General features: G+C 39.4%; 1 protein-coding gene across 4 annotated transcripts in view; it reads right to left on the reverse strand.

The window, feature by feature from the left end:
• The window catches only part of scube1 (signal peptide, CUB domain, EGF-like 1), a 111395-nt gene that overhangs the window by 54872 nt on the left and 32952 nt on the right, over nucleotides 1-23571 (reverse strand). For all 4 annotated transcript variants that reach the window (XM_034863787.1, XM_034863786.1, XM_034863784.1 and 1 more), the window contains exon 4: nucleotides 14337-14471. In XM_034863787.1, coding sequence (XP_034719678.1) covers nucleotides 14337-14471 — 135 coding nt within the window. The remainder of the gene's footprint in view (nucleotides 1-14336; nucleotides 14472-23571) is intronic.

Below are 23571 nucleotides of genomic sequence, written 5' to 3' on the forward strand. Positions count from 1 at the left end.
TTCTGAAGGCAAAAGGGGGTCCAACCCGTTACTAGCATGGGGTACCTAATAAAGTGGCCGGTGAGTGTATATGCGTGTATATATACATATATATATATTCCTTTATTTTCATGACCATTTACACTATTATCACTGAAGGCATCAACACTAGGAATGAACACATGTGGAATTATGTACTTAACAAAAAAGTGTGAAATAACTGAAAACATAGTAATAACTTGTTTCTTCAACATAGCCACCCTTTGCTTTTTTGAATAGCGCTGCAAACCCTTGGTGTTCTCTCAATGAGCTTGATGAGTTAGTCACCTGAAATGGTTTTCTCTTCACAAGTGAGCCTTGTCAGGGTTAATTTGTGGAATTTCTTGCCTTATTATTGGAGTTGGGACCATCAGTTGTGTTGTGCAGAAGTCAGGTTGATACACAACCAACAGCCCTATTTCACATCTGTTAGAATTCATATTATGGCTAGAACTATTCAGCTAAGTAAAGAGAAACAAGTTGCCATCATTACTTTATAAAAATTAAGGTCAGTTAATGCGGAAAATTGCAAAAACTTTGAATGTGTCCCCAATTGCAGTCGCAAAAACCATCAAACGCTACTGGCTCACACGAGGACCGCCCCAGGAAAGGAAGACCAAGAGTCACCTCTGCTGCTGAGGATAAGTTCATCTGAGTCACCAGCCTCAGAAATCGCAAGTTAACAGCAGCTCAGATTAGAGACCAGATGAATACCACAGAGTTCTGGAAGCAGACACATCTTTAGAACAACTGTTAAGAGGAGACTGCACAAATCAGGCTTCATGGTCAAATAGCAGCTACAAAACAAGCAGAAGAGATTTGTTTGGGCCAAGAAACACAAGGAATGCACATTAGACCAGTAGAAATCTGGGCTTTCGTCTGATGAGTCCAAATTTGAGATCTTTGATTCCAACCGCCGTGTCTTTGTGCGACAGAGAAAAGGTGACCGGATGGATTCTACATGCCTGGTTCCCACCATGAATATATATCATATTGGTTTTGCCTATTGTGTAGCATCAGATAGTGATGCTATATTAGTTTGTTCCGTCAAAATAAGACATGATTATGTTGAAACTATAGTTACTAAATATCATTTTAAGTAGTGGTTACTTAATCTGTGAAAAAAATTCATTTAAAAAATAAGAGTTTACTAAACCTAAAAGATATGCTACTGGCACTCAAGAGTTTTACGTAAGTACAACTTCTTAGAAAGTTTTAAGGTAACAGTACTCATTCCAAACAAGTAATTTGACCATTTGGGGATTACAGTGCTATAGGTAACTGAATATGGATGAGTACCTCATGTAACTACCTACTACTACCTATGTAAGGGTTCCATTAACATTAAAAACCTTGGTAATGGCACAAAACCAAGGACATTTAATTTCAGACTGATACAAATGATAAAGTGTGTCAGTACTACTCTTTATGAGCATTGAAGTGGCAAGCTCACCAGACAGAAACAAAAACCCTTCCTTAACCATCCCTCACCCACATCCCTCAATTTTTCCATCCATTCTCTTGTAAATGCCGTTTTAATTGAAATCTGTCAGATGCTGGCTCTGTCTCTGTCGCTCTCTCTCTCTCTCTCTCTCTCTCTCTCTCTCTCTCTCTCTCTCTCTCTCTCTCTCTCTCTCTCACTGGTCTGCTCAAACCACAGTGCTATAGGTGCTAAGCCAGGAATTTCAATGAGAGCCTTTCTTCCACTGGCTGCATTGAAGTCCTTCAAATAAGGACTGTGGCTTTCTAATAACCCTCCCCAATCTCTTCTTCAAACACACATCCCTTTCCCTCAATCTGTTTTTCTCTTATTGTATACCACTCTCACTGCATCACAATACACAAACAAAAGTGAATTTTAACATCAATGCACGGTTATAACTTTCATTTTAAAGCATTATTACTCCAAGGTATTGTCCTCTTTTTATGTGCTGCAATGTGAGATTTGGAGGGAAACCAGGCAACAGGCCCTGTTCAGAGCAAACACAACTAAAGCTTGGTAGTAAATGGTTGTGAAACCTGGAACAAAAATACTGTTTACCCTCCGCTTCAGTGACTCCAAAAAGAAAATGAACATGCCGAAAGCAATAACTGAGAGAGGGGAAAAGTAACAAAATCCCCTTTGTGACCGGAAATGGAGTCTTAATTTACAGGAACACTAACAACCACAACCAAACTTCCTTGACAGTCATTGCTTTTATTTACAGTAACTTTAAAGAACAAGACATAACCAGTTGAACTGGATTTAACCTTTTTTTCAAGAATTTCTTGCAATAAATTAAGTTTAAAAGAAAAAAATGCAATAATGAATTATGAAATGACATTATTTTTTAATTGTCTGATGTTCTGTTTACATTAGTAAAGCAATAGTCTGTTATACGAGCTTTTTTTCCAGTATAACCTTTTACTAGTAGAGCCCGACCAATGAAGGATTTTTAAGGCCAATACCAACACAAATATTTGGTTGATAAAAAATCAAATATTCTGATATATCGGCCGATATAATGTAATTTAAAAAAAATCTAGAAAAATCTAGATTCTATCTAATCTAAATTTCTAGAAATCTAGAAATGCCTAACAAAACTAACTAACCTAACAGTGGTTATTTGTAGTTATTTATGAGTTCTCCCTAAAATAATATAATAAGAATTTGTTGAACAGAACAGAGGAACATCAAAATATATTAAAGTTCTGAAAAATATTTTTTTTAAACAAATTTAAAATATGAAACTTAAAGTCCGTTGAACAAAAACACATTAACAAAAACTTAAATAATCAGCGTCAACATGGACGTTGAAGAGCATCCTCCGGTGGACAGACTATGCAACGCCATCACTAAAAGGGTCGTTGTAGAGCGCCCTCTGGTGGACAGACTACGCAACGCCATCACCAACGGGGACGCTGTAGAGCGTCCTCTGGTGGACAGACTACGCAATGCCATCACCAACGGGGACGTTGTAGAGCGTCCTCTGGTGGACAGACTATGATACGCCAACACTCGTAACATGGATGACCGTCCGTTTTTATTTTATTTTTTAAATATTCATTCATCAGAATTTTATTTGTCATTATAAATTATTCGGATTCTTTATTTTTTACCTATAGTTTAGGAAATGCCTAATATCGGCCGAGGCCCGCCGACATATCGGTAGGGCTCTATTTAACAGCATTACAACCGAGTTGGGTATGTGGAAGATCATCTTTTTAGAGCTATCCTAAAGTTATTACTGTGTGCATTGGCAGGGAAAAGAATCTCCATGGAGAAATGTTATTGGCCTGATTCATGGACATTTAGTTGAAACGTGATTATCTTTCGCACTCAATCCACCAATTAACAGCATTGCAAATTGCTGTCCCATCCTTGGGGTTTTAAGGTATCGACCTAAATAACAAAGTAATAAGTACTATCGAAACCAACCTGCATTTGCTACTTTTGTACACTGATCAAAAAAATATATAACTATTTGTATGATTGTGTCAATCAATACAAGTGTTCTTTGATTAAAAGTGGTGTGTGATTGGCCCACTACCGCAGCAGCTATAGTGTAGTATCAAAGTAAGTATCAAATGAAGTACTATCTCGGTACTGGTACATAGACTGTATAAAACAAGTATTGTAATTTCATAAATAATACCCATTTTTCTATATAACTGTTCTTTTTAATTACCCAAAATAACATGATTGATTCCTCACAACCCTCTTTGGCAAGTACAAATCTCTACTTTCATTAATGTTTGGGCGTCTTGTTCAATTTTATAGCTTGAAGTGGTTATGAAATAAAATTGAGTAAAAGTTGACATATTCCAGTAAACATACATTCATTTAATTTTAGACTAAATAATTTCTTATTTTTGCTTTTCTAACTCAAACATTAGATATAATTTCCAATAGAGGAGGTTTATTGACCATAAATTCCCAAAATAACTGTGAAACTAAAGTTAATAAGTTAGTGTTAAGTGACAAACACTGAAAAAAGTGTTAAAAAAAGGGACAAAAACATAAGAAAAAAGTTAAAAACATCGATAAAAAGCGTCAACAAAAGTGTTGATTTTCAATTTTGACGGGAAGACAACACAGTAGTAATTTACTACTTTTTTAAGTAGTACTATAGTAATTATATTAATATATATAAGTATTATATTATAATATATATAAGTATTTTTTAGTTTAGTATAGTTTAGATTTACAAAGGTGCACTCTGATTTGTGGCTCATGAGGGATCTTGAAAAGCTGCAATGCTTACATCAGTAAGTTTAGTATGCCAACCACTCCCTCTGTACAAAAATGAGGCCAAAATCTGGCATGGGTGCAATTAATGATCCCACTGTTCTGTACTATCTTCAGATCAAACTGCCTCACTTTATTTCTTGTATATTTAATTTGTAGTTAAAGATGTCCTCTGAGTAACAGCTATAATGTCAAAGGAGCTACGTTTAAATGGAGAGAGGGAGAGAGAGATAAAGAGAGAGAGAGAGAGAGAGAGAGAGAGAGAGAGAGAAAAGAGAGAGAGAGAGAGTTCAGTGGGATATGTTAACAGAGTCCAGCTGCTAACGTTTAGGACAGGAAAAACTTTTAGTCAACTGTTTGATTCACACAGCCCTGGTTAACTAAAGTAGTGACTACAATACTGACTGCAAAGCGTGTGTGTGTGTGTGTGTGTTTGTCAGACGGTTCCGGATGAGGCAGATGTTAGTTTCCTGTTAAAAGCTGGGAAATGAGGCAGATGAGATTACTTTATGCGTACATGTGTGTGTGTGTGTGTTTCCACTCCCTATGTTTCCTGTGTTTGCTACTGAGCAGCAGGTCCACACCAGGTTAGCTCCACGTCCTCGCATTAAACATTTCCACTGACCACAAACAAACTCTGGCGTAGAAATATAGCAATGGGAAGTTTTTTGGGGTGGGGGTGGGGGGTGAGCAGAACACAGGATTCCACCTTCCGCTCACATGTAAATAACTCTTATGTACCTCAAAGAGAGGTGGAGAGAGCGAGAGAGAGATTTCTAAGTTATTAGAGCCTGTTTTTAAAGTTAAAATTACAGGCTGGAATAATATTTAAAGAAAGTATTTTTAAAATGAAGGAAGAGTGGGTGCTTGGGAAGGAAAGCATTAGTCACTTTCAGCACCCCCGCCATGCTGTGATGACCCAGTGTGTATGGCTATGTGTGTGTGTGTGTGTGTGTGTGTGTGTGGGGGGGGGGGGGGGGTAAAGACCTTCAGCTTCCAAAGACACCCAAACAGCCGGATTTCACCACCACACAAGAGAGGGGGAAAGTTAACACAAAACACAAACAGAGGCACTCTACTCGGGACGGAAGGATTATACCAGCTCATTTACTGCATGCATTATATTGCCATGATGGAAGAGATCAACTTTAATAACACCATGTAAGATAATTTAAATATGCTTTGCATCTTCTCTAATTTTTGATGATGTTTTGCGTGTTTAACTGGCTCGTGGTTATTTACCACTTTGTTCCAGAGCAAGACATTTGTTAGATTTCATGGTCTTCAGCATGGAATATTCATGGAAGACAGAAAATGATTCTTAACAATATGTTACCTTGTCTTATGTTACCCTCAAGGGAAAAACACCCAAATTAACACTTAACTTTATCCCTTTAGTTAGCGTAAATAAGCAGTCTAAAAACTTGCAGGATTTACATTTAACCCTTGTATTGTCTTCACTTTTGGGACCCTCTCGTATCCCTTGGGTCAAATTGACCTATTTGGGGTTTAAAAACAATTCTGAAATCAAATTTTACTTTATAATCCATTAAAAATATTGTCTTCATCTCAATTTCAAACAGTTGAGATAACATACTGTAAATGTTTAAGGAATGCAGTCAGTCTATACTAGATTGCAATTAAAAATGGAAGTAGGATTTGTGTTTTAGTCAAAAGGTTATAATTTATGTTCAAAATCCATTATGGAAAATATAACCTTATTTTAATAGTAAATTTAATTGGATGTTGCTATTTCTAACCAAAATTTTCCAATTTTAAATCAAAACTCCATTCTACCATTTCTGAGTAAATAGAGTAAATAGTCTAGACAAATGAAGCTAGATTGTCTTTATTTCCCATGCATCTGCATTCAACATTATCCCTTGCTGTCCTGTCTGGGGATGTCAATTATCTTATCAGCTGTTCTGCTTTCTGATAGCTCAGTGACAAACCTACCCTGTAAACCAGTCATCCTACTGTTGCATCTGTTTCAAGGTTTATTCTAGTTTCTTAGACCTTTTGACCAGGTTGAAGCTTAGATGGGAATTTATTACGTCACAAATGTCATCTACCAATAAGAATGATAAAAGGTGCATGTGTCCTGCCCTAACAGGTGCAACAGAGCTAACTGGAGGCTCAGGAAGATGTAATTCAATCATTTTATACAGAGTCCTGGGAAGTGGTCTAATAAGCCAGAATAACTGGAAACACCTGTGTGTGTGTCCCAGGCCTTTGAATGTGATTCTCTCTCTGCCTTTAGCACATTCATGCTGTCATTCAGCTCTCCTCTCTGTATTCTTGATCACTCATTTCCCATCACCGGCAGCGTTGGCAGATACTTTCGCCTCACAACATTATCAAAATCGCCTGCCACCACCAGTGTCCGGCCTCTGGGCTCAGGGCAGATGCCCCTCAGTTACAAATCTCCCAAAGACTTTCTACCAAGTCTTTACCCTCCTCTTGTCAAATTGACCCGTTTTAGGGTATCAATGTTCTTTTTAACTACCCAAAATTACATAACTGATTCCACACACCGCTCTTTGGCAAGTACAAATCACTACTTTCATTCACTTTGAGGCGTCTTATTCAATTTTATAGCATTTGACAACAAATTGAAGTGTTAAAGTTGACATGCTCCAGTCTGTCATTAGCCATCAACATCCATTCCTTTAATTTTAGTCTAAATAATTCCTAATTTCTGCCACTTCTATTGCAAACATTAAGTATGATTTTTCAAAAAAAGTAACAAAATTGTTGAAAAAAGGGCCCAAAACGTAAGAAAAAGTAAAAAAAACAATAAAAAGCGCCAACAAAAGTGCTGATTTTCAATTTTGACGACACAAGGGTAAAGTGTTACATATCTGTTACTGTATAATAAACTTTCATCTTTACTACCTTCACATGTCTCTCCTGACTGAACTAAATCAAGCAGTCAATCTTTACTTATAACCCTATTTTTTGGTCAAAAATATAACCTGTAGGGCCTTTACATTCAGACATTACAATACTATACCTCCATTATACTGTATGCTTCCATTGAATGATGTGCTTCTACACCCATTAGGGTTTCTTAAATAACAACTGGGGAGCATGTACCGCATTTGACATACAGATCTCTACGTGTTACACTGTATGACAGGTGAAGTGTTTCTGGCTTTTGATAATGTTTGTAATTGATGATGATAACAGCCAGGTAGACAGAGCTCCCTGTAATTAAGAGTTCCCACATGCCCCTGGGCCGCCATTTAAAAGCTTGCCGTATCTCCAATTTCCTGCTTTGGTTTGTTTAAAGTGAGAATTCCTCCTTCTAGAAGAGTATGTATTTGTCGGCGAGTGTGTGAATTTGTGTGCATGAAAACATGTCTACGCATCTTTGTCTATAGGTGTGTGTGTGTGTGTGTGTGTGTATGTGTGTGTGTGTCTGTGGCAGCCTCAGCCTGCTTCCTCTCCTCACACAACTCCAAATAAACGCGTGCAGCTTCCATTGGTCCACTCCACTATGTTTGTCTCTCTGTTTATTTTTCTCTTTTTCTCCCCCAACATTAACAGCTACCCCATCCCATAATCCATTGCTCTCTTTGCACTTCCTCTCTTTCAACACATAGCACACTGTGGGGCGGCTGTGGCTCAGTGGTAGAGCGGTTGCCTGCCAATTGAAAGGTTGTTGGTTCGATCCCCGCCCCTGCAGTCATTGTCGAAGTGTCCTTGGGCAAGGCACTGAACCCTGAGTTGCCCCCGGTGCTGCGCATCTGAGTGTGAATGTGTGTGAATGTTTATCCGATGAGCAGGTGGCACCTTGTACGGCAGCCTCGGCCACAGTGTATGATTGTGTGTGAATGGTGAATGTTTACTGTAGATGTAAAAGCGCTTTGAGCAGTTGTTAAGACTGGAAAAGCGCTATATAAATACAGCACATTTACTGTGTTTTCTTTTGTGTGTGAGCCATGTCACTATTTCAACTAAGGGCAACACTTTACTTTAAGTCCCCATGTTTAACAATTAATATATGAAGAAATGATAAATGGTTTATTACACTACAATGTAGACTATAACTCTAAATGCTGGACTTTGCTTTATATACTTCACTAAATACTTACTAAATGAAACAATAAACCAAACCGGGGTTTGTATCACAATTTTTGACCCACGATTGGATACAAACCTCAAGAGTAAAGTATCACTTTGGCTCACTTTGACTGATCTGTCATGTTCGCTTGCATTGAGGCCAGCTAGAGCCTATCCCCTCCCGCCCCCGCCAAGGTACGGTAAGCTACTGTCGGCCATAGTCACTCTGCAAAATGTCCAAAGAATCAGCGTTAGCCAAGAACATCGGCAGAGCCGTCCTGGTGGCTGTACAAGCTAATTCAACAGCGATAGCCTCAGGGCCACCGCAGGCCACTTCTCCAAATACAGTTTTAGCTAAATATTTAGTTTTATCCGAAACATTTAGATTTAACATTTAGATTTAGATATAAATTTAACATTTAGATTTAGTTTTAAAATTTAGATTTAACATTTAGATTTAGATTTAAGATTTAGATTTAAGATTTAGATTTAAGATTTAGATTTAGATTTAGATTTAGATTTAGATTTAGATTTAGATTTAGATTTAGATTTAGATTTAAGATTTAGATTTAACATTTAGATTTAGATTTAACATTTAGATTTAGATTTAACATTTAGATTTAGATTTAATATTTAGATTGAACATTTGGATTTAGATTTAGACTTAACATTTAGATTTAGATTTAACATTAAGATTTAGATTTAGATTTAACATTTAGATTTAGATTTAACATTAAGATTTAGATTTAGATTTAGCATTTAGATTTAACATTTAACATTTAGGTGTAACATTTAATATTTGGATTTAACTATTTAAAATATTTCCAAGTTGAGAAATATTGTTGTAATGTTCAAGAAAGTGACCCTCAAAATTTCATACCAGTTTTTTAAACATTATTTAAAGCTAAATGTGACAAAATGTTGCTTTTATTTTCAGCATGAGCCGCTTTACAAACGGCCCACCATAGGTAATATCAACATTTTTCAGGGATATTTTGATTACATCCTACTTTGCAACACAGCAATCCAACAGAGACTTTATTAATTGATATTGTTTGACTTCAATGTCAATCAATCCAACACCAACGATTCTTTTGTACCTTAAAATAATGTTTCAAATCGTTACAGTGGTTCATCAAGCACTGAATGAGACATGAGAATAATGGTAATGGTAATAGTAATGGACCATTCCAAAAAGTGTCTAAAGGTGCTGGTTGACAAGCAAGCATCTAATGCTAATGCTTGGTATGCTTGGACTGAGGCCTAAAGATTTTCAGATAGACACTTTTACATAAGGGCCTCTAAAAGAAACTTTTCCACAGTGTTAACATTTTTTTCTTAGTTGTTTTCTGATTAAAATGGTTGATTTTTCTTGCCACAGTCCACTGTTAGTAATCGCCTAGTCATCGTGTTCCACAGTTCACAAACATTCTCTTGGAGCGCCAGGCATGGCGTCCACATGAGATGGTGTTTAAAATTCCCAACTTACTGCCAACCCCAACTTTGCCAGGAACTTTGGTGTTGAGCTCAAAGAAGAATTTACAAGCGTATTGTTTTCTCTCTGTTTTGGCGGGGACCACATCGTCCAAAAGGAACGATTAATATATCAGACATAGAGACAGGCATCAAATGGACATCTAATACTGCCACTAATCAATATCTCCACTGCTGCTGCAAATCACACACATAGGGTGTTTCTTTAAACGAGGCATACATTAACTGAGACCTACGCTACAATGATTGACGGAACAAACTCAGCACTATTGTTTTTCAAGGACAGAAACACATATAATTGAGAGATGTGAGAGATTCTCAAATTTCCCAAACTGGGAACTCAACTCTACATCTACATTGGGTCTGTGAGCCATACCTGACTCCTGTGGTCCTAGCTCTCCCACATCATAACAGATCAGGAACATTTGCTGTTTCCTAATTCAAGATTGGGAGTGTTAGTTCTCGCCTGGATGTTGCTTCAGACAGAGCTGTGAAGCACAGCAGAGTGGAAACACACCATAATGGAACAAACAATTGTTGCTAGGTTTTATTATCCTCTAGGCGAGTGTCAGGGAGAAAGAAATGAGCCGCGAGCTGACACTTACCATATGCAAAGCAACACTCTAACACAAAAGGAATCACACACACTGCCTTGCACATACACACACAAAACTGTTGTGTGTGTGTGATAATTTGTATCTACCAGACTATGATTTCAGAAGCTGGTTGTAGCCCAGAAGTTCCCTACTGTGCGACTTATGATCTGTGAGGATCAATAAGATATATATTTTCTTGCTAACGACTTCAGCAGACTGGCTTTCCCTTGCCATGACGCACTCACATGATGACACACAAACAAATGTTTTGTATTTTAGAGCTACACAGGTTGTTGGAGAAGAACGGGAAGAGGTCAACCCGCATTGGGAAAAGATGTGATGGCCAGTGTGACCCACAGACGAAGGCCTGCAGTACGTGTACATCGCTGAACTGTATGACTACGGTTGTGAGGGTTGTTTCATTGAATGTTTTTTCTGTTTTCTTCATAATAAATGTATTGGGACGAACATGACTTCTGATACTTTGAGCAATGTGGTCATCAGTTTCCACAGGCTATGTTACAATGTTGCGTTCTTCAAGGTTTTTGTGCGAATAAGTGAGACTTACCTAAAATAGAAAATCTAAAGTACAGTATTCAAATCCTTTCAGTTAATGTGTGAAAGTGTGTTTGAAATTCTAAAAATAAGCACAGAAGTAGTATCAGCAGCATTATCAGCATAGTGTGCTTATAGTATCAAAAGTACTTGTTCTTCAGAAACATGCTGTGTGTGATATATTATTGTACTGTATATTAGACCTACAAATCCTACATTTTAGGGGTATGTTCTACTGATTTAAAATCGGTTCATAGAATTCCAAAAATCTATTCTTTTTTTAAATTGTATGTCTACTGCAATCACATGATAGATAGATAGATACTTTATTGATCGCCAAGGGGACATTCAAGGTCTCAGTAGCTTACAGACATATACTGTATACACAGACATATACACACGTACATACATGCTCAAATACATACCCACATGCATACATACACACACATACACACACATACACACATACATCATACATGTAGACACATACATACATACGTACACATACATACAAAAATTAAGTACATTTACATACCGTTAATCATTTTTAAATCAAAAATTTATATTTAATTTTGAGCCTAAAAATCGTGATATTTTCTGAATCTTGCACCCCTACATTTGTTTAGTTTTTTTTTTTTTTTTTTTCCCTGCTGAGCACCAAGTTGTACTGTTATGGCTGCAGAGCTAGTTTAAATTAGATACATCTGTGACTCTGGTCAAATTTAAAGTCAGTATAAATAACTTTTCTGAAACTGTGTAGTTTTTCATCTGATGATCGCAAATGACCTATAACAGCAAACGGGACTAACAGTGAAAGGTAAGCTAGTTTTAGATGTTTTTTGTTAATGCCTTTGCCCAGGTCCTATTTTCTGGAATCAACCCAAACTGAAAGTCACTTTAAACAGACACTTTAAAGAGCTGTGTGAGTGGTCCTAATCCGGTTTAGGGGTGAAACTTTGGAAAATGAAAATAAGAGAGTGAATAGAAAGAGACAAAGAGAAGAAGAAGAGAGAGAAGCAGGCCATGTTAGGAGAGATGGAAAAAAAATATTTGCAAGGAGATTCCTGCGGGACACCCGGGATGCTGCTGCTATTCCTGTGCAGGAGGAGGAGAGGAGACAAGTGTCTGATTGAGGATCTCTTGAGGGGGGTGGGGAGGTGCTGGTGGTTAAAGACTCGGAACAGACTGCCTCAACATCCCGTCTGACAGGAGCCGGAATTACACATGTAGCACAGTAACTCCTTTGATTCTGAAATAGATTTTTGACATTTAATTGGATACATACTGTATATGGTTTAAAAAAATACCTTAAGCCTTAAGTGTTCACAATAAGGAGTTCAAAAGATATCTATTTTCCTTTAAAAATGGAATGAGTCAATGGAATTTGGTGATTCAATTTGCATTTTTGAATTTGTGCTCTCATTCTGTGGTGCACCGTAGAAACAAGAGAACACTCAATGGCTGTCACTTGAATTCTACCTCGCAACCTTGAGAAATTGTTTTGAAGGAGAGGAGATGAGGGAGGGGGGATGTATTCACATGCTGGTTTATAGGGTTTTCCTGTGTGCAAACACATTTCTATTTTTGCATCTCTTTCCCCTCTTTTTCTGAATGTCTCCACAGAGATTCCTCTAACATCCTGATACGCCTTCATACTGACCACACCAACACTGAGCAGCCAGGGAAAAGAGGGCGAGGATAAAGGAGAGGTGGCAGCCTTCTCCTGTATTTGATCTCTCTCTCTCTCTCTCTTTCTTTCTCCCTCTTCATCCCTCAGAAAATTCCTCCAGCGTCTCCTTTTTGTGCCTTTGCAAAGATGACAAATGACTGTCCTCTCTTCTGTCTTTGAACTTCACTGCCACACTGTCCCCATTCACAGCTGCATGCATGTAAGCATTGTGCTTGGAGAATGTGTGTGTGTGTGTGTGTGTGTGTGAGAGAGGGAAGGAGAAAGCAGCCCCTCTTCACCTCGGGATAATCACTCCTTCAGCACCCTTTTCCCTCTGCCGATTGAGCCCATAAATTAAATGTGACGGGCGTAAATGGCTTGGGGATGCCAGGGTAGTGGGGTCAAGCGATTTTAAGAAATCTAATGCCACAGTGTTTGTGTGGAGGGGGACTGACCAAGCCAGAGGCATGATGTCAGGGCCCTTGTATCCCACGTCTCCTTGTGATGCCATACGGTCACGCACAAGGGAGATTACTTTTAAGGAGGCACTAAAAGATCAGAGATGTAAATGAGGGGAGATCCATTTCAAGACTGAAGTAGCTTCTAATCAAAGCCTTTTACAGGCCCCCGGATAGTATTTTGCTCCAATTGGATATTTTTTTTTCCCTATAGACTGAGGACAAATGTGAATGTAGTGTGTGGGATGTGAACTATAGGTTACTTTTTTAGCACACACTCTAAATTTGAGGAAAGGGTTGGAGCCTGGGACAAAGCTGATAGACCAGTAGACTGTGGTGCTACAGGGAGAGTCAGGGGATCAACATAGCCATTGGGATTCATCAATCCATGGATATCTATAGCTTTTGTCACTTTCATCCATCCAACAGTTTCTGAGATATTTCAGTATGGACATTGCTATTGCCCCAGCATAGCTTAAAATGGTTTAAATGAAAGGATTTCATTGGCCATATTACAAAAGCATACCCAACCACATCCACGGTAATGGAAATGTAGTCCCCCCTTTGACTACAATTTCTTTTGCGCGGATATTCATCATAATAAGAAACTGTACATGTTTTAGATACCCAAAAGTTAAGCCAAAATTATCCTTTGTTTCCACTCAAAGGCGCAAAACCTCTGGAACCCTGGGCCCAGGGACCCCAAGGGGTCATGGAGCGCTTGGTCCAAAGCATCTACAAATGATGCAGCTTCTGTAAATGATTCAGTCTGGGTGTCTTGCTAATATGTAGGAGAGGGGGGGGGCCTTTTACATGTCTGTTCCTAAGGGCCCATTGACTCATAATCCATGCCTATAGGATGATATTTTAAGAAATAATTTACGTGAAAAATCAATTCTTTCAATGCCAGTAGATGAAAATGTCTTCATTGAACTGTCTCTAACACCCCTCTTCCTCTAAGTTTGCACCTAATAGAGCATAGCAGCACTCATCTGTCCACGTCCTTACAATGACTTTGCATGAATTCACAGCACCTACAATGAATACCTCCTTTGTCACATTTTCAAGTGAATCTAGCAATTGGATCCAGTTACCGCAAAACCTAAAACATTTTAGACAATGTAATGCCTGTGTTTAGTTGAAGATTAAGCAAGGAGCATCGAGTAGCTTTACACAAATAAAGCTCTGCATGTTCTCTTTGCTTTTCAGGCAGAGGAAGAAAACAGTGCTCTCTGTCTCTGTTCCAGTCTTACCATCGGAGCGGTGGATGCAAGTATGCTGGTTGTCGCTGAGGAAGAAGCTGTCGGTGCACTGACACTCGTAGCTCCCCATGGTGTTGACACACACTTGCTGGCATCCGCCGTTGTTGTCCACGCACTCGTCCACATCTGGTAGGATGGAGAGACACACAGAGAGAGCGGGAGAGAGAGAGAGAGAGAGAGAGAGATAACGTCAACCACGGCAGCATGATGAAATAGCAGCCAATTCTGTCATGTTTCAATGAAAGTTTATGTGCCGGGAAATGTCCAATGAAATGGATGACACCAGAGTCAGGAATGTGACACACACACACATACACACACACACACACATAGAGCGTCTCTCTATCGTTGTGGGGACCCGTCATCGGCATAATGCATTCCTTAGTCCATTACCACAACCTTAACAATCACAAGTAAATACCTAACCTTACCCCTTACCCTCCCCCTAACCGTAACCCAATTCTTACCCTAATCCTAAAACCAAGTCTTAACCCTCAAACAGCGCTTTAAAGTTGTGGGGTCCGGCATTTTGGCCCCACTAAACTGTCCGGACCCCACAAGTATACTGAATTACCGGTTTTTGAACCCCGCAAATCTAGTTAAATGAGAACACACACACACACACACACACACCTAACAGGCATCTGAACCTGGCACCATAGGAGACAGAATCAAACTCCTGGCACTAGGTAGTAACAGGGTTCTGACAACATGAGCATCTACAGTGTGTGTGTGAGTGTGATATGTCCACATACTGGTGCATGAGTGTGTTTACAGGGCCCCACTGTGGCGCTGAAAGGGCAGTAAATTTCCAATGGGGCATTTCGTTGGGGCTGAAGTGAACTGCAAACATGTAACACCCTTGACTGACTTTAACAGGGATTAAACAGGGCTGGCCGTAGGTGAGTGGGAGTGTGTGTATGTGTGTGTGTGTTTGTGTGTGTGTGTGTGTGTGTGTGTGTCCGAATGAATTTTGTGTTTAGTCTGAGGATCTGAGGTTGACCTAGCAGACAGTGCAGACAGGTTACACAAACAGACATACTGTGGACATACTGTAGAAGGGAAAAAGAAAGAAAAGACATACTGAAGGACAAAAAGACACATAACTGCCCTTAAACAAAGTATGTACCACTTGGCTTTTCATGCTGGACACAATGTCCAACCTTTTTCCACATGAGCCTATACATACTTTTATTAACAGATACCATCAAGGTTAAGGCTTTGGGAACTACTGCTTACTTGACTCTGTGCAATTCAAAAGTGCCTCATTGGGATGGAGTGAACACATTAAATAACACAAAATATAGGATTTGTAATTGCATGTAGCAACACACATACTGTAGAAGGGTTTTCTGATGGGACGACCCTAGCAGGATGATGAACTGTTTATTATGTTACAGCGCAATGGCCAAGGTGTGGCTAGGTTTGGGGAACGATCCTGGTTTAGGTTCAAAGATTGTGGTTTTGCTCAAAACTATGGCAAAAAGACACCAATGTTGATTGTTGGCTTGAAACAGGAAACAAAAAGCGGACTCCCGATTTAAAGTTCACCAGTTTGTTGACTCCCCCACCCACCCTGACGTTCTATAACAACACAAACTGGCTTCTTCCCTTGCTACCGCTGTTACTTAGGCAGAGATGGAGGACTTTGTCACTTCTTCTCTTTTTCTTGAGAAGACATGGTGTCTTTGAAATCTAGTTATTGCCAAAGAAATGTTAAATCAATGTGAGCTTTTATGCTGTACTGACAATAAAAAGGTGTGTGTGTAAGTTGTGTTACACTTTTGGTCTATTCTAGAAAAAAATAAATCTTATTTGACACTCCCTTCACACCCGGTCGTTCCTGTCTATCTGCCCGGGTCCTCTCAGCTCCTGACGCTTAGTCAAGACTTTTCATTTGCAGCTTTAACCGCAAACTCATTCTCTACTTGTAGAAGGCTTGTTAAACATCTGCAGGGTGGACGGCGCCTTTAAGACTGAACATTGTGTTGAGAGAGAGGGGATAGTGTATTTTACTGTCAGGTTGTCCCTGGTGCAAAGAAGGCAGTATGAAATCTTTAAATTTCAGCAAAAAAGGCAGAAAAGTCTTAACATTTTGCTAAAAATGCAGAAAAAATCTTTAGATTTAAACAAAAAAGGCAGAAAAAATCTAAAACGTTTAAGCAAAAAATGCAGGAATAGATCTTTGGTTTGAGAAAAAAGGTAGGAAAAACCATTCAAATTTCAGCGAAAAAGGCAGAAAAAAATCTAAAAATGTAAGCAAAAATGCACGAGAGACGAGGAGAAGCTGAGCAGGAGAGGAGGAAAAAGACTCCCCTCAATGTCCAATGTTAGACACAGAGCCTTCCTTCTGCTCCATCTCCTCCTGCCTGCCTCGCACTGCTTAGTGAACCACATGTAGGGCACCATCCAAACTGCTTTATATTTTTGTGCAAGGATGAGAACATAGATAGGAATTGCAAACAAGTGTTTTCCTTTAATAAGCGTATAACATTGAACAGTCAAACACAGAACGTTCATCACAAAAGTTAAAGTCAGAAAAATTAAAAGAAATGTTGGTACTTTCTTGTTAAAGGTTTCTTGAAAGAAGTTCAAAGATAAGAACAAACAAATCGGAAAACACTGCAGTATATAGAGCCATGATTGATTGGATTGCAATGCCAATGCCATGTCATTCAAGAACATAGAAATACTTTTCCAGCTCACAAATCCTGTCCAAGTGCCCCATCATCCCAGCTGTATGGATACCATTTTCACTGAAGGAACCCTGGATGGTACATGAATAAGGCGGAGAGCGTTTGCAGGTTGCACATGACAGTGGCCGAGGCGTTTAGGGTGCTCCAGGAAGAAAAAAAAAAGTGAGGTTCTCAGCAACGCAAAATCAGAAAGAAAAACGATTCATTCTCATTGCAAACAAAAGCAGCCCAGGCTGCCAATTGTCCTCTGTCTGATCGTAGCCTGAGAGTGCCATTAAACCTAAAGCAGAGTTCATTCTGTCCTGGACTTCAACACCCACCAACCTTTAGCTCCTGTGTAAATGTACTGCTGTATTAGTGGGATTCTGGGATTTGTTTTCATTTCACTTCCAACTACTGATGCCATTTCAGGCTCTGAGGAGGGGTGGGGGGGAGAGAAAGAAAGAAAAAAAAAGAAATGTAGACATCTCCAAGTCCAATTGATCTCTGCCAACATTTCTGCATAAACACAGACCACAGGGCCATTTTTCAAGTTTCGTCCGGAGCCTCTCTGTTTTGTTTGATTGGGCTTGTGTAAACATGCGTAACATTTTGTTTAGACACATCGAGGATGTGCTTGACACATCAGAAGGGAGGGGTTACGGGGCGATGGGAGGCTGAAGGGAGGCGAAGAGAAGGGAGAGATCTGATGCAGGAGAAGAGTGAGGGTGGGGAGGCTTAAAGAGTTGTAGGCAACGATGGAAACAAAGTGATGAATAATATTCATTTATGAGACATTTATGAAAAGATTTCTTGGAGTTTAAGTCTATAGAACATAAAGTCCCTTGAACCTACATAGCCACCAATCCCTGCTCTCCACATAGAATACCTCCTCAAAGATGTCAATTATTGACCCTTTGCATTGGTACACAGTATGACAGTGCTTGACAAGGCTATGTGGACTAGGCAGAACGTCCTTGTTGAGGAAGGTCTGGCAATGAGAGACTAAGCTAAAGTCAACATGAGGTATATCGAGAGGATATCTCCAAAGTTATAGTTGTTTTAGTGTTTCCCTGTTGAGCTCCAGTGCAGGGACAGTAACATAAGAGAGGGAATTATGTTGCTAAAAGGACTTTAACTTTGAAAGACTTCATTTGTCTATCTCGGAGTGCTAATGCTTCAAATTAACGTTATAATACAATGCATTTTTGTATTGGAGGATGAGTCAAGGAGGGTCAATAGGTAAGGGTCAATCTGAGAAGGAGGACTAGCTAAAAACCTGTTTTAGCGATCGAAAACTTGACATTTAATATTTGCTTAAAAACTATCCTTTAATAACTCTCAGGTCCCATATTTTTAAGTGGCTTTCATTAATGTGGATTGGTAGCTCCATGTGAGCTTATCTGCCCCCCTCCTACCACCTCCTGTCTGTTACATGTTGGACTTTTCTGTGACACACTGATGCCCCGCTGCGCAGCCACCTCTCAGATCTCACCGTGGAATGAAAAGGACACATTGGAAGGAAAATAAACTCTCGCAAGCGCACCAGACATTCACAGAGGGCACCGAACGATCGACACATTGAGCCCAGCTGTGTCCACGCCAAAACCAAATAAATAAAGTTAAAATGAAAAGGAAGAAAGGAACCGAACAGCACCGCTCTTTAATCAGGCTACAATTAGGCAATCTTAAATCAATTAGTGCCCTACCATGTTGACACAGTGCATCTGGGACATGATGAAGTAACTTCCTGCCTGCCCACTCATATAACACTTTTCTAAAGTGGAGATTGCCATCCTAAGCTCATTCAGAACACCACAGGGTTCTGGGGGTTTCTCAATATCATGCTTTAGGTCTATTAAAAGCCACAAAGTCTTTATTGTGTTTCACAGGCAGGCCTAGAGCATGCGAGAAAAATAAGACATAAATTGAGTGTGAACTTTGATGGAGAAACAAACAAGTTGGACAAAAATGTTGTTTTCAAATGGAACTTTTGCTCTTTAATGCATCAGATTACTCCAAGTACATGTAGTCATCAGTCTGAAGGATAACATCAAAGCTAATTCCCCTCCAGCTGCACTAAGCTTTAATGTGTCTCTCTGCGGCTGTACCCAAAAGCTTACAACAAATGTCTTCTGAGGACGGATTGGATATTACATATGATTAATGAGTCGCAATGAAGACAGTTAGCAGGTCCTACATTTCCACACATCATGAAAAACATGTGATTTTAATTTACAGCATCTTTGAACTCATCTCAGCTGATTCAAGGCACATTGCTGCCGTGCGGTGTTATGACAGCTTGTCATACGAGAGACAAGACACTTTCTGTCTCTGGATGTACACAGGCGGCCAGTATTAATTGTGTATATGCGTGTATAAAATGAAATAAGGGAGGGAGCGCATCTCCTGATTAATGAGACACTTGAGAGTGAGACATAACAAACACAATGACCTTGTTGACAGACAGCGTGAAGACAAAGGTTGACTGCGGTTTGACAATAGGCCGACATGTCAGACCCGTTTATATGGTCGCCATGCAAATATAGATCCTACAGAGCACGCATCATACCTGAAATACAACCAACAGTAATCCTTTGGACAGCACCTTACTTTGCTAACAATTCTATTATTATTTTATTGGGTTTGAAATGTGAACATAAGGTATTCTGTTCCAAATTAAGACATACACTGATAGATTTGCAAAAACAGACATGCTGCTGGCGATCGAAGTAAGCCACATAACAGAGGCTCGTTTTGTCTGTCTGTCAGGATTGTAGGGAAACCATTGGCCCAATTTTTTTGTTCTTCTTTTTAAGATAATTTTTGGGCCTTTTATTTTAGCCTTTAATAGACAGGACAGCTGTAGACAGGAAATGATAGGAGGAAGACATGCAGCAAATGGCCACAGGTTGGATTCGAACCCTTAGCCACTGCGTTGAGGACTGAGTGTAGGGGCACATGTTCTGACAGGGTGTGGCATGGACCCTGGGAGAACCCATTACATTTTGGAGGTGTTCCGGGTCACCGGGCTGATACACAAATTATTTTTCACTTCAAACCACATTGCAAGATAGGGCACTTGTGCGGCATTCATGTAGTGTCGGAATAATCGAAAATATGAGTACCCAACTGGGAAAATTCACGTGGACTCGAGCAATCATTTTGAATGGTTTTGAAATGCTGTCCTTTTTTTGGCCTTAATGAACACATAGCGAAGTCATACCATAAGAGAAGTAAGCATTCACTAGGTTAGGGTAACACTACTGACTGAAATAACAATAAATTATTATAATTCAATTCCACCTCATTAAATCAATGGATTTGCTTTTGGAAGTTTTAATGACTGATTTTAAAATAAAAAAAACTATGGGTATCTAAAACTTCTAATGAGCAGTGATACAACAGTGTAACTAATTTGCTCTGCTATCTTGGCCAGGTCTCTCTTGAAAAAGAGATTTTATATTTTAATGAGACTAATCTGGTTAAATAAAAATCTGTACTGCTCTAAAAGAAATGCTTCTGTGCTTTCAGTTCTGACCATGCCATAGTTGCTTACATCACTTTTGGAGATGCTTGCAAGGCCAAGCACCCAACCACAATTTATGTCTGTGTGACAGATTTAGGAGAAAAGCTGCTTTGCCTGTCAGAGATTTCAGACACAGCCCAGACCCATCACTTATTCCAAATTGATATCCAACATCCATAAACTATCCATCAAGTGTTCTCTGAGCCCTACATGCTATGACATTCCTTACAGAGATGCTACTTTGCAAACAGCATAGTGCTGCAGGAAGAAGAGCATGTTACTTTTTCCTCTTTTGTCAGTTGCATTCGTTCCTTTTTTTCCAGCTTTAGCAAGTCTAAGGCATCTAATTGCTGACAGAACAATTAAACATTATCGGCATACTACAAGTGGCAGTAGTGGTAGAACCAGGTGCTTCAGACTGAAAAGTCACACTAGCTTGTCAAAACCTTGGAATATGGGGCTTTTACAAAGAATGGAGTATTTCTGCAGCGTGGTATTGCCACATCTAAGGACAAGGATGTGAATACATGTCATTGATTAATCTAATCTTTTTTTTCATTACTAGACGATTCATTTATGATTTATTTGCATATTCTCCTGTAGATTTTTGAACTGAACCTTGAAGAATTAGTATTTTTACTTAAGTACTTGACTTAAAATGGCTATGACATGGATGTATTTCATAACTGGAGTAATAAGCACACGCAATCAGCTCTCTTAAAGGTGCCGCAGCACCATGCCTTGTTGCGCTGACCCAAACCCGACCCAGCCCGTTGGATACTGTTGAGCTTGGGTCGGGTATCCATGCCTTAATGCCAGCCTTGCTATTCTTATAAAGAGATCGATACACAAGTATCTGCGTGGAGCCTCCAAAGGACCATAAATCACAATGACCGTTTTTCCAGAGGAATCCAAGCTTACTGGCGCTGACATCTTCCTCTATTCCCATGCACGTTATGCAAATTGATAATATTTTTGTAATCGATGTAATAGTTACAGGTTGAAAAGATCAGAAGGTCCCCCAAAGATAACTGATTATTAAACTGGGATCATGATTAGAAGATAAGAGCATGTGTTCTTTACTGAGACAAGAAGCCCAGTTAACTAACATCTCATTAAATACATGAACATGTCTTTATAGCATTCCTATAACCACATAACTATAGTCAGCCTATACCTCTGCTACTGTAACCTGCTGATGGTTGAACATCTAGTAAAACCATTCAGTGATCCGTCTGACAAACAGATTCAAAATGGGATGGGAGAGAAGAAGGACAAGGTAAGGACGGGACACCAGACAGCTATTAACGTTATTAGATCAAAGTTAGCACAAGGTCAGCAGACAGACAGGAAGAGTAGAATAGAACAGAGGAAGAACAGAAGGAAAGAAAAAGACAGATAAAAAGACAATACAGAGAGAGAGATGTAGGTGGAAAAATAGGCAGCGCACAGAAGGACGTGATATACACTAAAGAGGAAACTAAGAAACAAATAGAAATATATAGGCAGTGAGGGAAAAAAGAGGACAGGGAGACAATGGGAGAAAAGGAGAGAGAGAGAGAAAGAAAAAGAACCATACAGTGATGGAGAGACAGAGAGTGAGTCTCCTCCATAAGTAGGTTTTAACAATATAGACATCAAATAGAGCAGAACTTCATCACCTCTGAGAGACAAATGGCAAAAAAACTGGAGAAGAGAGGAGAGGAAAAATAGAGGAAACAATGGAGAAGAAGAAACAAGAGAGGAGAGGGAAAAGGGAATAGGAGAGGGATAAAACAAAAAAGCAAATATGGTATGAGAATGTTGGAAAGAAGGACATAACGTCGGATGGAAGGAAAATGTGAAGGGAAGAAATGAATAAGAAATGAAGGTGGAAGAAAAAAAAAGAGCCTGTACTGGCTTTGATTGTCTGATTTCACGCTTTACTGCCTCGTTTGAACTCAGTTACCCGGTTTTAATTGGCAGCAGTTCATTAAGGCCGCATGCACCCAGCGAACATCCAATAAAGCGAGCCTCTGGGTTGAAGTCAGACGTGAGCTGGCTTCCTCCCGCCAGGCCGTAAAGAACAGGTGATGACAGTTCTCACATGACTCAGTTGGTAGAGTTTGAATGAGAAGCACACACACATGTGGTGAAATGCCACTAACCTCTAACCACAGCTCATAGAACGGCACTGCAGCTAACCAGCGAGCTAACGGCTGTAGACAGTCAGGGCCCATTTACAGACAAGCCAGCAGGAAATTAACAGCACAAAACACTGTCAGAAACGGAGACAGCATCGCTCTAACTCACTGCTCTGACATGGAAAACTGGCAAATGTCTGTTTCTGTCTTTAACAACCATTTTTATAGATGTTTCCATCATGTCTCTCAGTGTGATCCGATTTCACACACCAGCTACGTGTGAGATTCTGGATACCACCACCGCCGAAGTGCCTGACTTGGACTGCGGTTCCTTTAATGGCCACTAGAGGCTGGTTTGAACATATAAACTCCCCACTTTATAGAAGGAAACAAGGAAACCCACAACACCAAAAAAAACAGAACCGTGCCCATCCACTCAAACAGTTTCTGCTTGCTATAATCATTCATCCTGTTTATACAAATACCTTCCTTGCGTGCTTCAAATAAAAAAAATCCAAAAGCCAAAGTCAATTTGGATTTTAAAGCTAATTTGAGGGTTCAGCGGTCTGTTGTAGGGGTGTGCAAAAAAATCGATTCAAACACAAATTGTGATTTAAGCTCTATTCAAAATCAATTCATAGAATTCCAAAAATCTAGTCTTTTTTTTTCCGAAAGTATTTTTTTTGTCCATGTCTACTGCCATCACATGATGGATAGACAGATACTTTTTTGATCCCAATGGGAAATTCAAGGTCTCAGTAGCAGACACCACACACAACGTACACATACAGTTGTGGTCAGAATAATAGCAGTGTTTTGAAAAAAGTGAAAAATGCTCAGAATCCTTAGAATCCTGAATAGAATATTTTTTAATTCCATAAGTGAATAGGGAACACTGC

The sequence above is a fragment of the Etheostoma cragini genome, chromosome 23, assembly GCF_013103735.1.
Source record: "Etheostoma cragini isolate CJK2018 chromosome 23, CSU_Ecrag_1.0, whole genome shotgun sequence".
Lineage (NCBI taxonomy): Eukaryota > Metazoa > Chordata > Actinopteri > Perciformes > Percidae > Etheostoma > Etheostoma cragini.